This window comes from Pelecanus crispus, chromosome 7 (genome assembly GCF_030463565.1).
Source record: "Pelecanus crispus isolate bPelCri1 chromosome 7, bPelCri1.pri, whole genome shotgun sequence".
In the NCBI taxonomy this organism is placed as follows: domain Eukaryota; kingdom Metazoa; phylum Chordata; class Aves; order Pelecaniformes; family Pelecanidae; genus Pelecanus; species Pelecanus crispus.
Window position 1 is genome coordinate 10,266,890 of NC_134649.1, and position 15,743 is coordinate 10,282,632.

At 42.5% G+C, this 15,743-nt stretch overlaps 1 protein-coding gene across 1 annotated transcript in view; it reads left to right on the forward strand.

The window, feature by feature from the left end:
* Nucleotides 1-15,743, forward strand: part of LOC104028223 (cell surface hyaluronidase CEMIP2-like) — a 58,289-nt gene that overhangs the window by 16,119 nt on the left and 26,427 nt on the right. Inside the window, exons 11-18 of the mRNA XM_075714146.1 lie at nt 682-751; nt 1,379-1,507; nt 2,521-2,606; nt 3,925-4,056; nt 4,177-4,212; nt 5,036-5,188; nt 7,077-7,254; nt 12,528-12,743. Coding sequence (XP_075570261.1) covers nt 682-751; nt 1,379-1,507; nt 2,521-2,606; nt 3,925-4,056; nt 4,177-4,212; nt 5,036-5,188; nt 7,077-7,254; nt 12,528-12,743 — 1,000 coding nt within the window. The remainder of the gene's footprint in view (nt 1-681; nt 752-1,378; nt 1,508-2,520; nt 2,607-3,924; nt 4,057-4,176; nt 4,213-5,035; nt 5,189-7,076; nt 7,255-12,527; nt 12,744-15,743) is intronic.

The window sequence follows — 15,743 nt, forward strand, 5'->3', positions numbered from 1 at the left end:
AAAATGATTTTCTGCTTAGAATGATCAAATTAATTGGTATGGTCAGGAGAAAAGGTTTACCGTGTTTTTGCATGTGGTCTTTATTATTGCAAAATGTGTTATCAAATGAAGTAAGACAACAGATGACAAGTGTTTTCATAGCTATATCTGGCTTCTGCTTGTGCCACTCCTGATGTTCCCTCTGAAGCAAGAACTCCTGATTTGAACAAATGTCAAAATAATATTGCCTTAATCTCCTGCTTAACGAGCCATTTGCGGCTTGCAAGGACATTTGTTTTGTCTTCCATGTAGGAGCTTCATAAATCCATAAAGAGTCCCCTACCTCCTGCCATTGCCCCTGAAGTTCCAAAAAAACAAGCCAGAAGTTCACTTTTCAGACATTTTCCAAAGCTGCTTAACTTTAAAAAAAAAAGACATTGGGTTTCCTTAAGCTGCATTTAACAGAGCATAGATTTTGTGTTAACGGTCTCATATAATTTACAATAGGTTCAGCATGTGGCTCCATAAATGAACGTCTGACATTACTAGATGGTTTCTTTTCCTTAAAGAGTATCATTAAAAGGTTGTGTGGAGTTTTAAAGTCAATAGGAGAGTTGTGGCTCAAGTCCAGTGCAGTGGTATGAAAATGTATCCCTTCCTGTTTGGTAACTGCTTAGGATCATTTTGATTTTGATTTTTCAGGGCTGTCAGCACATTCTGGATTGCAAATCCAAACAACAACTTAATAGAGAATGCAGCAGCTGGTGCTCAGGTAATTTAATTTAACGGCAAGAGCTATGCTTTGCTTCCAGTTCCCATATATTCTACTCATTGATGTCATTAGCGTGAGGGCAATGAATTTTTAGTAAGCCATTGTAAAATTTGGATACATATTTCTGCAACCCTTGTCTCTGTTAAGGACAAGTATTTGCCTACAGTTCTCACACTGATTTCTCTCACAACTGTGGCTGGAGATGGTGTGTGATGTCTCTTAGAAAATTATTTTTATTAGTAGTTAATAGTTAAATGGCCAATAAAATTTGGCATTTGTATATATAAATATATACTTTCTCCTTGGTGTTATCTCTGATGTTTACCCAAATCATGTTTGTCTTTAATGTGCCTGTATAGAGAAGGGTATGTTTTCTAATAAACCATCTGAATTTCACCCACAATATATGCATTTTAAAACCCATGTGTGTGTGCCCCAGGGGCCCACTGTCCATGCCAAAGGATAAGTTAGGAGGTGTAAGAGCATGGGCTGGTGTGTGTCCCCTGGGACTCACACATGTTTGGCAGGCTCAGGTTAGACCAGCATAGTGGGAAGCCCTAAGTCCCTGGGATAGCCTGTATCATTAATTGTAGCATCCCATTTCTCAGCCCTCCCTTTGTCTTTTAGGATGTTGGAATATGGTACATCTTCCACCGGGTTCCAACTGGCCAGTCCGAGGGGCAATATCCAGAGGGACAGGCTGAACATACCCCCTTGGGAGTATTTTACAACAACAGAGTCCACTCCAATTTCAAGGCACGTGGATTATTTTTGTATGTTACTATCAATAAAATAGTATGGTGTAGGGCTGACCATGTGTGGTGCTCTGAAATCAGATGATCATGGGTATCTTACATTTTGATAGTGGTCTTTTAACACTGTATCAAGAGACAATCAACTTTTTAGGATGATGCTCTTTCTAATGATCAAAGAGGGAGCTGAGCAGAATGGGGCTCCCATGTCAGGTGCTTCAGTTAGGTGCCTGTGTTAGAGGGGATGTGCCCAGGCTGTAGGTACACCTACTACTAAGTGAGATTTAAGGAATGACAGGCAGGACACTGAGCATTGCTGTTGGCCACAGTGGTGCAAGGATATAGGGGGATGAGCAAAAGTCATTTGTGCCAGGGCCTACTCATCACCTTTGAAAAATGAGACCAAAAATTCAAGGGTAATTCCAAGAAAAACACTTTTCCCCAAATATGCTGTTGACATGAAAACGTAACCTGTAAGCTGTAAAAAGCATTTTTAACTTATTTCTCAGGATTCTAGATTGAAATCAGTGCTATTCTCCGTGCCTTGTGTATTTTACATCTTGGTCCATGACAGCTGCTGCTCTAGCCCGAAGTCTTTAACTTGGCTACAGCGGCTCACGTTCTCTTTTGACTGTCAGGGGACTCGTCACTCTTTATTTAAAGCCTTGCTTCTTAACAACACTCTTTTTCCAAAAAGTTATCAAGAGCTTGGCAGAGTCCCTTATTGCTTTCTGCAAGGCAGAGAGAGAGTGGGAGTTCAGTGCCTTGCTTTGGGTCAGAAGGCAGCCCAAGATGCTGATGCATAACACATGGTAGGGCAGGCTCAGTGTGCTAACATCCTGTGCTAATGTCATGCTGAGCAGTGCCAAGTGACACGGAAAGGGAAGAGAAAGCCCAGGCTGCAGCCGCTCTCTGTGCCTGCACGCACTGGCTGCCCACGTTCATTGACAGAAATCTGGGATCTCTGGTCTCTGTTGGGCAGACTGTTAAAATAATTGGAGTCGTGTGCATTTTCAGGCTGGTTTGTTTATTGGAAAAGGAGTAAAGACAACGAGAGCCAGCGCTGAAGATCCCAGAGAGTATCTCACTGTCGATAATGCCAGGTAAGCACATGCTGCATGGCCAAGTATTTTGGATAGCTGTATTGCTGCTTGGCTTCTGCATTGTATTTGGCAGATCATTAATGCCTCATTATGCTGGAGCATCTGAAAAAAAACACACAAGCTATCTCTGATGTGCAAATACTTCGTAGCTATGCACTGAATTGTTTGTGTTATTGCTGACCAAAAATGATACACGTGCACTTGGGGTTATGAGGACTAAGCAGTGAAGCACATGAAAGGGGATCCAGAACCCATTATTCCGTTAGTGGGTTTGTAAACTCCAGCATTTCTTATTAATTGCTTAAAATAACTTACACCTGAAAGATGACATGAGAGACTGCTGAGACTGGTCTAGGATTAATGAGGAAAGTAAAGTAGCCTCAAAGCTTTTTGTCAGCTGCTTTAAAATCTCTGAGCTTCCTTTTGCAGAGTGGAAGCAGGTAAATTAAGGCCATTTTCTCATTCACTGCAGCCCTATGGCTCTGTGTGAAGAGGATGTGGCAGGAATCAGCCACTGCTCCTGGTCAAGCCTTGGCTTTTTTCCTCCTCCATCAATGTTCCCATGTGGCTGAAAGGAAAGGGCAACCCTGCCTCCCTTTGTGAGACTTCCCGCCTTGGGCCACCCCCTTGGGCACTGAGGTGGCATGTCCCTCGGGACATCAGCTGGAAGAAGTAGGAGGTGAGGGTAGACTCAGAAAAAGCAATGGTGATTTTTTTTTCAACCACAGCACGAGTCTACCATTAACAGCCAGCGTGGCAAGAAATAGCCTGAAAGTAATTGAGAAGCGCCCACTTCACAGGGTGAATCCTTTTTTTGTATGACAGCTTCTTTTTCAGCAGAGACAGAAGCATATGGAGGTCTGGTCTGTATGTGCAAGGAAAGCAGCTCCAATTGCTCTGTTATCTTTGCTGAATGAGAATCTTGAAAGTGCCTAATTGATTTTCTAGCATCAATCCAGGGATTCCCAACAGGCCTTGTAAGGACAATTACAAAAGGACCCAAATGACTTCGGAAAAATGTTTTCTGTGCCTCTAAATCACACTGAATCAAATTAAGGAGTAACCGTGGGCCCACTGAAGTCTAGTGAGAAATCTCGTGTTGATTTCACTGGGGCCAGAACGTCTTGTTTTCTGCTTTGTACCAAAGCACAGGGATGAAATCAAGCTAATAGCCTGACTCTGATCCAGGGCGTATCACCTCTTTAGGCCCATCACACTGATGTTTGGAAGCCAAATGAGGTCTGCCAGGCACAACCTCCTCTGTCTGAGGTCGGTTCCTATGTCTCCTGTGCTGCATTAACTAAGCTCCTTGCTTCAGGTTTCGCCCACATCAAGATGCTGATCCTGAAAAGCCGCGAGTTCCTGCTGTGATTGATGGTCTTATTGCTTTTAAAAATAATGACCATGGGGCCTGGGCCAGGGGCGGCGACATTATTTTCCGCAACTCGGGGTAGGTTACTGTAATTATGTGCTATATCATTCCCTTCGCGGCAGACATAAATAGGTCTGTAGGCCAAATTCACTGCAGACATTCCTCCTCATTTACACCGTTGTGTTTCTTCTGTCCCAGGTTTTCAGACAATGGAATTGGACTCACTCTGGCAAGGTAATTTCTTAAAATCGACCTTCTTCCAGTTTTTTCCCCCCATGTAAGAGGCTCAAGAATAGAAGCTGAGACACTCCCCTGGTAATTCCTGTAAGACACAAGAAAACCTCACGTTTCCCTCCCAGACCACATCAAGTCTTCCCTGCACAGCCATTAATACAAGGGGCAATTTAGCCTTTCATTCTCTTTGCCTCAGCATGTCTGGGGAATACATCGTAATTGCTGAATATTTCCTTTTGGATGGTAGGTCCTGAACCAGTAGACTAAACATCTGGCTCTGCATTCGGGGAGACTTTTCTTCTGCTCTAGCTCGGTGGAGCAGCATCACCCACAGCTCGTGTGCTGCCAGGGTATGGTGGCTGGGATGGTCCCACGTGGTGGCACAGCAGGTCTTCTGCCTCCTCTGCTGGTGTCTACCATGCTCCTGTTGCTCTCGTCTCGACCCCTCTTGCAAAAGACCCACAAAAATAAGCCATGTCCAAAGGCCAGTGCAGGCAGTGAGAATCAGTGAAGGTCTTGTTTTAGGGATGTGGCTAAAAATCTACAAAGCAACTTGCTATAGAGCAATTTCATATATATATATATATATGGTAAAGCTGGTTTTACCCAGACTAAGTTGCCTGTATTACTGATGCCTGAGCATTCAGCCACCTCCACACTAACTTGCTGGTTTCTAAAGGTAAAGCAGGCTGTTACATCAGTGGATGCACTTTTTCCCAAATTAGAAAAGAAATTCTGCTGTGTCTGTGGTGTAATTAAAAGTGTTAGTTAATCGGTTGTGGTGTGCTGCATAGTTACCTGGTGTTTCTTCACCTGCTTGTAGTGATGGGACTTTCCCGACGGACGAAGGCTCCAGCCTGGAGGTTACACATTCCATTTTTGTTGGAGAAAGCAGCAACTTTGGCTCCCAGGGAGGCCAAAACAGCTACTGGGGAAAAGGGGCAAATGGAGAATACAGAACACTGCCCAGAAACAAGTGAGTTATTCTTCTGCCATTTCTTCTTGATGTTAGCATAAGCTAGAAGAAAAGTCTCAGGAATGAATGTGACTACCAATGAGTAATTTATACCGGGTGTTTAAATTATTGTACAGGCCAGAAATAATAAGCATCCAAATATACTCTTCAGGCCAACAGCTTGAGAGCATTCTTGACAGAATGCATTTGATTTAGTTTTCTGCTTAATTTATTAGTCACTGGAGAATGGATTAGAGAATCTGAAAGATACCAAATGGCTTTTGTGCAGTGCTTCAGTAGTGCAGTGCCTAGCTGATGGTGCAGCTCCTGTCCACTGTGCCACCATCCCTCCTGCCAGTGTAGCTGGGCAAACATAGCTGGTTTGACAAAGGAGAAACCATTTTTCATTATTGCATTTTATTTTTCTTTCAATAGCTGTATGTTATTTTCTGTTTTGATAGCAGCACAGCCTCCTGTCTAGCAGCTACAGTGCCTACCCACATCCCCATTGCAACACGTACTTCCCCAAGCCTAAATTCTACCCTAACGTATGTTTTTGGTGATGCTCATCAATCATTGAATCCCTCTGTAAGGGATATAAAATTAAGGAATAAGCACTACTCAGCAGACATGCCGTGCACACAGCCCTGACTATCCATGTCTCAGCTTTAACTGACACAGGAATGGGATCTGTGTAGGACAGCAAGAATAATCAGAGCTATCCTCAGTTGTTATCGGTGTTGTTATTTTAATTGCAATTGCAAAAAAGCTCCTTTGCAGTTCAGACAAGCTCTAATCATCTGTGATATTGTTAAGCAATGTACTCTTGGAAAGGAGTATGCCAAAAGTCTGATATCTGTCCTTTCATTACGCCATAGTGCAAAATGGGATGTGGGGGTTGTACCAGACCCAACTACTGGGATAACAGCTCTGGAAATTGAAGAAGAATTATTTGGCCAAGAAACACTGTTTGTTCCCAGTGTTTCCAATTGGCAAAGTGTTTCTGGATCTCTGGAGCCAACCAGTAAGAAAAAACATCAGGGCTGGGGGGGAAATCTGGGCCTCGGTGACCCCCAGGCTGGAGAGAGCCTGTGTGCCCTTGTAATGTCCACTTTGCAGCTTTCATGCCTGAACAACTCTTTCTGGACTTGGTAGGCGTCGACCTACCCTTCCATGCCACTACTAGCCAGCTTCATTACCCTCTGTGAAGCTGATGCAGGCCACCCTTTAATCAAACACAACTGGGGCCAAGCAAAACTTGGCGCCTTCTCAAAACAACCCATGCAAGGGGCAGGTCCTTACCTGTGACTCCAGTGGTGCCTCCCTCAACGCTGATGTCTTGACAACATGTCCATGGACTGATGCTGCAGAATTCGCTTTTCTGTACGAAACGCTGTGGACTAGGTCCTAGGGATCTCGTGTGAAGTGGTTTGTATGGAGAGGAGAAACTGTGACACACCATTTGGTACTTGCTTCCAAGGAGACAGTGTTGCCTCCAGGGAGTCTGACTCATACAACTTTTTCAGCCATGCTGATGTTTTCCTGAGAAACCCATCTACCCTGGAACAGGCAACCTGATGGCAATGCTTCTGCACAGCCCTTTGGGTCTTCCTTGTGGTGATACACCCCTGGGTGGCTGGGGACAGGGTTTTTAAACTGCTTCACCCCAGCTTACAAGACTTAGGCAAGCTGTATGAGTCATTTTTTTCTGGCCCTTGAGGCTTGTCCTGTAGAGGGTGTTCAGCAGAGTTTCATCTTTCATTAACTGTGTGACGAGCGTCCAGATCCCAGTTTTGGGAAAGGTAAGGTGGTTTAGCTACTTGTTAATATCTTTCTGTGCCTTCAGGAGAAGACTCAGAGTTTGCCCAAGCTTTCAACACAGGATTGCGTTTGTTTTTAAATCTCACAGGACGTTCCCTATTCGTGGATTCCAGATTTATGATGGGCCTGTCAGGATGGCAAAATGCACTTTCAAGAAGTTCACCTCAACTGTTGACAGATACTCAAGTGCCATCGGGTTCTTCATGAAAAACTCCTGGCAGATAAGCCCCCAGAATAATGTGTCACAGATCCTGATGGAGAAAACCGTGAGTAAGAAAAGCAGGAATACATGCTGTTAGATGTGCAAGTTTTTCCAGTTTTTAGAAGCATTGAGAGATTTATCCTAGAGCAGGAATTTCCAGGCAGTGGTGCATGTTACATTGGTGAATACCATCAATTCATTTTGCAACACTTTTTTTTTTTTAATTTTTTTTTTTCACATGAGAGTTATTTATAAGCCAGTAAAATGTGAAGGTATCTTATGCCTGGACAGGCATACATTAAAAAAACTGCATTAGAGGAAGATTTCACCTTGTAACCGGAAAATCCAGAACATCACTCTTAGCTGGTGCATCATTACCAGCTTATACATGCTGAAGACCTGGTGAGGACCTGGCCTCAGAGGTTGAGGGAAACACAAATGAGGCATCAGGAGGCAGTAAGCTGCAATACAATTCTTATACAGAAATAAGCAAATGCACTTAGAAGCAAAGCCATGGTCCAGTTTCTGGGGTCAGTAGTGAAATTCCTGTTGAGCACAACAGGGACTTCCCTTGAGCAGTGACAGCAGAATGGGGCTCTGTATCTCTGCCTTGTCAGGAGCCATAGGATGCTGAGCAATTCTCGTCCTTGTCCTGCATTCCTGCAGGGATCATGGCCCTGCACACTTGGCTTGGGAAATTATAGATTCCACCTGGCCTGCTCCCAGGGATCATAACCTGTCCTTAGCTTTTTTCAAACAAGGTCCATGCTTGTTAGGATGTCTGCGAACTGTAGTAACTTTGGCTTGAGGTTTGGCTTTATCTTGAGGAAAATTTCCATTGCTCTGGGATTGACCAATATCACTCCCTCTGGCAAACAGTTAGTTTGTCTGTCCCCTCTCTGGTACACTTTAGACCAACAACAGGAGGGTATTTCATGAAAGGATGATGTTGATTGCAGTCACTTGACTGCTCCTCTAAAGAAAACACAGTTCCTGTCCAGTTCAGTAGAGAGATCTTAGTTACCTTAGATGCTTTAGGGAGCTTTGGAACAAGAATAAGGGCTTATTTGCCTTACCTTCTTTATGTCCTGTCTTGGGAAAATGGTTATAAGGTGATCATGGGGAACATGAATGAGAAAATCAGCCTGGAACTGGGGAGGGGAGCTTAGAGAAAAATGTGTGATGAAAAAGTTTGATTGGTGGACTGGAAGAAAGTGGAAATTTTCCTCAAGTAATGGATGTAGGACTCTGTCTAGCAGAATGGTTTCAGACAGATGATATCTGTGCCCATTAGCAAAGGGATGATTCCCTCTTGAATGGCTGAAAATGCAACTCTTTAACACAGCTGCACTGTTTGAGGCCAATGAGCCCGTTAAGTATCCCAGCATATTTTGTCTGAGAGGCAGTTTAGTACTGCAATGCCTTTAAGCTCTGAGGTTTTCAAGGTAAACATGGTCAGAAGACTTACTAAATACTTCTGCAAAGCAAATTAAAATAGTACAGTGTCAGCCTATTACAAAAAACCTAATGACATTATCCCAGTAATTATTTATGGTATGTACATTTCCAAGAAATATCCATTTCTGAAGTTGGTATTTTGCCAACTTAAAAACCACTTATGTTTGTAACCACCTGCATCCCAGCACTTTTCACTTTGATTCTGTTTTACCTGGATTGAACCCAAATGTGCTAAATCTGATTTCAGACTTGAAGGATCACAATTAGTTTATTGTTTTGTTGCTGATTGCTATATGAGACAATATGTCTTTGACTAGTTAAGATAGAGCCTGTAGACTGTTTTAATTAATTTACCATCTCCAGGCTTCATTTTATTACTTTTTAAAAGGTAGCTAAGTACTAATTCCCTAAAGGACAATCATTTTACAGTTGTTTTTTAAGAAGAAATTAAACATTACTGCAAGTTGTATAGCGATGACAAAACTATTAGTCATGCTGAAGAAATAATTGTATAATTAATCAGACTAATCAGCAGATTGGTTAGACAGCAAAATAATAAAGCCATTCAGGTCTTGTTTAATTCCAGCATAAAAATAATGGTCAAGTAGAACAGAAGACCTAAACATTATGCTCCACAAAAAATATTCTAGTTGCCTTTCCGTTGACAAACCTGTATCTCACATATTAAGATATCTGTGCATTTATCAATAGCAAAATTATTGATAGGCTTGTTTGTTTGTTTTTAAAAGGGTGCTTTTTAAAAGTTATTTCAAAGCAGTGGAAGCAGTAGTTGGTCTTAACCCAGCTGAGGGCATGACCGATAGTTGTCTCCTGTAGGTCTGTTTACTGTCAGTCAGTAGGATTTGGAGAGCTCCAAGGAGATGGCCCCAGCACAGAACAGAGCCATGCCCGAACAGGACACTTATGCATCATTTCTTAAGAAGACCTATCTCTTTTTAGCCATAAAATAGCAACCCATTCACGCCTCTGTTCTTTTTATGCACAGCTCCTATAGAGTGAGGTGAGGAGCAAGAGGTTGTCTGTGACCTTTTGGGCTCCCATGAACAAGGCCACCTCCAGCAGGTGCAGAAGACTCACAAACTGTCCCAATTCACATCCATTGCTAATAGTCCCTCTGGTTAAGTTTTCCCTCCAGCCAGGAGCTTAGGGTACCTTCAAGCCTATTCTACTCCTAGCTGTGCCAACACTACGGCATCTCTGAAATTACTTGTGCCAAAGAAATCCCAGTGGTCTGTGTCGGGTGGGTTTGTGGTCCCCAGAAGAGCTCAGAGGGGCCAGCACTGGCTCCTGGCTGTGGTCTAGCGGCTCCCATGGGATTGCAGTCCTGGCTAGCTACGAGATGGGCGCTTCCTAGTGTTGCTTTTACTATGTTTAGCCTGTGTTGTCTTAGTGCTGGGTTTCTGCGTCAAAGCAGAAGTTTGCAAACAGTTCATGATGGGAAAAAGAAAAGCAGACACTGAGTTAAAGTGCAAGTCTGTTATCCCCTGAAAAAGAAGGCAGCAAAAAAAACCCCAAACCCTAAAGAGATTCCTGACCAAAAGGAACCTGCAAGATGAGGGCTTGCATCACTCCAGCACAGTAAAAGCCATGCTAATGAGGGCAGAGTCCTTGGGTGGTAAAATAGAGGAAGGTCCACACTGGTTGAAAGTGGTTTCCTTAAAATGGTAACAGTGATACAGTGATAAGGCTTTTTTTGGCAGCCTGTGCCCATATGTGAATTTTAGAAGAAGTTGCAAGTTATTATGATGTTTTCCAGTACGTTATTCACTTTTAATATAGAAAGTTTTTTCCACTGCAGTCTTCAGGACTTGTCTGCAGCTGTGTTAGGTGTGCTGCCTTTGGACAGGTTGAGTTAGCATATTCCCAAGAGATTACGTACTCACGTAACCATCATCTGTCAGGTCTCCCTGTCAGGCTTCAGACAGGTAATTTAAGTAACCTTTATACTATATCACTCCCAGGTAGTCGACACCTAGTGAAAATTAGGTGTCTGAATAGTAGTGTGGTAGCTAGACATGACCTGCCTCTGTACCCTCTTCTAGCTCATTCCTAGTTCCACATGGACATACCTGACAAGCTGAGCCTTTTCTCTGTTCATGTGTGTTCACTTAGGAAAAAATACATGTTGCCATAGCTGTAACTGCAAACTCAGTGCACCCCTATCCCTCAGTTTACAAAAGTAAGATAACCTTGAGACTTATAAAAGAAGTGACACTGCTCGTTAACATTTCCATTTTGTTTGTGACTTTCAGACTTTTTAGAGGAGAATGTTAGAGATCAGATTAGCGTTAGCACCAAAACTGTCTGCTGCTGGATGGAAACACTGAGAGTGTTAATCAAATGTAAGCTGTACTGGCTGTGCCTTAGTTTGTTTTGAAGTACAGCTGACTTTGTTCTCCTCCCCAGTGAAGTGCCTGTTTTCATATTCAACTCCAGAAGTGCACTGTCACAAAGTATTTATAGTGGAGCTTTGAGCTGCAGCACCGTGTTTACATTTTTTAAATTTCTCCTGTTTTATAAATTAAAATGAAAGAAAAAAAACAACTTTTGAGATCCTCCTACTTTGCCAAATAGCCCTTTGGGCAAAAATTTCCTGCAGTGCAGTAAGACAAGGTTTTAAAACATTCAAAAATACACATTACATTTCCATGTGTTTGAGCCTCCCTTACACTGCTTCAGGTGTTTGTTTATGAGACTCAGACAAGACGGTGGCAGAAAAATGGTTCTAGGCTCTAATTTAATTTTAAAGGAATAAAGGCTTTTATTCTGCAAGTAGTTGTTGCTGCAGCGGTCATTCTTTTTAAGCCAATGGGACTTTCCACCCAACTCAGAATCACAATGACCCTCCTATTCTCCTAAGCTGTTCTGTTTATTATTGTTAAAATAAAGCCTTTAAAGCCCTTAGTAAACTTGCAGCCTAATCCTGCTGACCCTAATTCTTACTCATGTGCACAGTCCAATTAAAATTAGTTGGGCTAAATGGAACAAATTACAGTCCTTTGGGTCGGCGTGATCCAGTCGCTATTTATATCGTCTGCTTTTACACACATTGCTGCAGGATTCATTCAGACTGCTTGACCTGGAGTAATTATTTTCTTGATTACTTCAGAACTTAATTGTCACACACTGTAATAATTTTCTCTGCAGACATTAAAATATTCCATGCCTTTTTGCTGAACATCTGCAGTTTCCTTGTTTTGCTGGATTTTCATATCGGACAGATTCTTTTTGCTACTGAAAAATCTTGAAAAAAGCTATGCATAATGAGGATAATGCTGTTTCCTGTTATTTCTCTTTCCTAAAAAAACATTCTTCAGGGGATATATTAGAATGTGCACAAGAGCCAGTTCTGAGAATTGCTATCTCTTTTGTGAGTTTTATAAGGTTTTAGGGGAACAATTAGAAAAAAATGGCACTCAAAGAACTGTTTAGAACCGCCATTGGAAATATATGAGAAAATTCACCAAATATCTACCAATTTTTGTTTCTTTGATCACAGCTGTGGTACTCCTCAGTAAATTTCATAATCTTCCAGTACTTCACTACCCTTTGAGTCATCCTCTTCCTTTTGCCACTGCATAATTTATTGCTGTGTGATTTCAAGGAATACATGGTTGTGTGGGTGCATTTCAAAGAACCAAAAGTATAAGTTTTGTGAAAATATCTCCTGGGATTAAGAAATGAGGGGGAAAACCAATACAGTCAGAAATTTTTTAAATAGAAGAGGCAAAACAAAACTCTCAAACAACAGAGCTTTCTAATTCTAGCTGTATCACTGTTTTGGCTATTAAAACACTGCAAACCCAAGTCCTTGCTTAGGGCTAACCAGTGATTTTTCTTCTTATTTTCTCCTGCTAGGTTGGACTGAAAGTGTTTTTTGGCAGACCAGGCCAGTGGTTTGGAAACAATGATAATGATGGTGACAAAATGTCTATCTTCCATGATCTGGACGGCTCGGTGACAGGGTATCCCGACACTTTCATAGGCAGAGCGGACAACTACTTGCTGCGTCATCCCGGGTGCCTCACTGTCCCACGCTGGAATGGGGTGATGTGTACCGGGAAATTCGCACAGGTAATGGGGCGTGGCTGCAGGCAATGTTGCTGGGCGTGTTGGGTGTCTTCAGATACTCTGCTGAGGGGTGATGGAGTGAAACCTACTCAACACTCCATAAGATAAGAGATGAATAATAAATTGGGTATAATTTTACTCCTCTCAGTGTTATCTGCCTAATTCCGAGGGCTCAGTAAAGCTCCTGTTGTGCCGCTGCCTGCAACCCGTGGCAGTAAGGAGCCCTGTCTCTTCCCATCGCCCACCAGAAGCTGCAAGTTGAAATTGAGCTGGGGGAGAGTTTGGCATTTTCTAGTTCTTTCTTCCAGGCATTTGTCCACTCTATCATGGGGCTCTGGTGGATAAGTCTGGTGAATCAAGTTTCAGTAATGGATACATCCCACTGTGTTCAGGGTGGTGAAATGGGTGGTTGAGACACAAACGCACACTTATTTCTTATTTCCCATCCATAAATCACTGGCTGAGGGATGGTCAGTCTTGTCTTAAACCTTCACAGCAGTTTTCTTCAGCACACTTGAGTTAGAGACCTTAGTTGACCTGAGATGTCAACATCTTGGTAGAAAGGGCTGCAAATCCCAGGTAACCTTTTAGTAGGGAAAGAAAGAAAGAGGAGAATGGTAAATGGAGGCAAAATCTGACCTCAAAATCAGATTGTGGTTCATTGTATGTCACTCAAATTTTGACAAGACCTTTGTGTGTGGATAGAGCATACTGTAAATAAGTGACTCACCAAAGCTTTCACAGTCACCTGGAAGAGATTGCAGATGGCTCTCTTTGCTCCTCCACTTCTAAAGGATATTAATGTATTTACAAAAAAGGTATCCAGGCCTGTTTTAAAACTCCAGTTACTTGGACTTTTCAGGTCTCCTCTCTTCTTATGTTGAACAAGCCAAATATTAAGACTGTGTGTGGCGGGTGCACACACCACCACGTGGTTTGAGGTTGGAGACTGGGTACTGGGAATGCGCACACAAGATGTGGCTTTTGGAAGGACCATTATGTTCTCCTGACCCCTGAGAACAGGCCTGCACTGTCAAATAAAGACTGCAGTGGGGTGCACTGCTGGATATGAAAGGCAAGAATGGAATATGAAGTGATCGTAAAATAAGATCAGAGTTCATGAGATAATGCAGTTGTTATTTATTTATTTATTAATTAACAGTCTTCTATGCTCTTGGGAGCATGCTGCAAACTCTTGTCTCATTGGGATTCAGTAGACATTGCCCAGACATCAGCAGGTGTGGCACAGGATGAAACTCTGCCTGAAGTGACTGAAGACCAGGCAGTGTTAAAATTGCCTCGAGAGGAGCAGGTTGTCAGGTTTCCCTTTGTAACATGCAGTTTTGTGAGCATGGGGATTAGCAGAGCCTGATTTCCTACAGTTGCACCTCAGGATGGGTTTTAAACCTAGACTCATGGATTTTCCACATTGGGAGATTTCTGAAGGTGCTTTCTCCGTGACTTCTCTGATGTGTAGTAATATGTGGGCTTGCACTTTGGGTAGTCAGACACAGCACCCTGCTCCCCTTTCTCCAAGGAACTTCGTGCATGAAACTTTTAGGAATGCAATTTATCTTTGAGACCTCTGCCTCCATAATATGTGCACACTCAAATCCAGATTATGCATGTCTCCTTAAGCTAAAAAAAAATTGTATGCATTTGCTTCAGTTGCACAGCAGAGAGCAGGAGTTGCTACTTAAGTGTCTAGACACTGGACTTATGTCCCCTGGTTTGCTATTGACTGGGCAGAAACAGGATTGGGCTCTTGCGAAACACTTACATTGAATTAGGGGTTTGTGCTTGACACATACATTTTGTTCTGTGTCTCTAGAGAAATGATATGCTCTGCTCTGGCAACCTAACAGTTAAATTCAGAACTGTAAACAAGTAGGCATTTATATTTTTATTTCTATTAATACCCTCCCGGTTATGGCACCCTACATGGTGAGGCAGTTTTTCCACCATAGAAAATTTCCTTGGCTAGGTTTAGGCAAGCATAAACATTTGCTTCTCTGGGATCTGTTACTTACCAGCATTTTTTCAACTAATCAGAATCCAGCAGGATGAGTAAAGCTCACATTAAATGCTTCACTTTATGCGTTTTGGGTAGGGAAATATATATGTGCACAGGATAGCAGAAATTGGTCCTGTGCAGCAGGGTTTGATTTAATTTGGAGGGTATATATGTTGGAGTATTTCAGCTTAACCTTGGTTCTCAGTACCTTGACAAACTGATGATTTGTTTGTGCGCTAAATTCTGAGTGTCGTATTTTAGATCAAAAGCTTAAAAGAGTGAATCCAATTATGGGGAAAGATGGTTTGCTTTGATCTTGGCAACTGTATTACAAAATCTGTTTTTCTTTTCCTTTTCATGTAGCTCTGGTAGACAAGAAGTTTTATTCTTCCCTAGAGCAAGCAGGTGAAAATGTCCTTTCAGTTCAAGGAAATAGTGACTCTTATATTACTGCTGAACTGGGCCCAAGATAGTGAGCCTAGGGATGGGCTACTAGGCGTGGAAAAATGAGATCCAAGTCCTTCAGCTAACATTGCAGCCAAATCCTTTCTGAGCAAGGTGCCTGGAGTTCAGTTAATTCCTCTGCTTGGTTTCTTTCATTCATTTTTCATGCTCATCTTCTCCTGGATGTAATTTGCCCAGGAAAGGAAATGCCTGGGGAAAACCTATACCTCTGGCAGCGTTTCTAGCTCCACAAAACCCTGGGGACAGACTTTCCTGAGGGCCTTTTAATCTGGCAATGCAGGTTGACATTCCCACCTCCCTATGGTTTGTTCATGGTCCTTCCTCCTCACTGTCTCCAAGAAACATCATGCCACCTTCCCCACGTGGTATCCATGAACTTCATTCAGCAGGGAGCACTAAGAAATGCCTCATGCTTTGGCTCCATCATTGCCTTTCACTACCAAAAAAGGGTTCTGGGACCAGCTTAAAATTACAAAATGTACATAAGCAAGAACTATCAAGTCTTTTTGTCCTCCCTTTTCAAT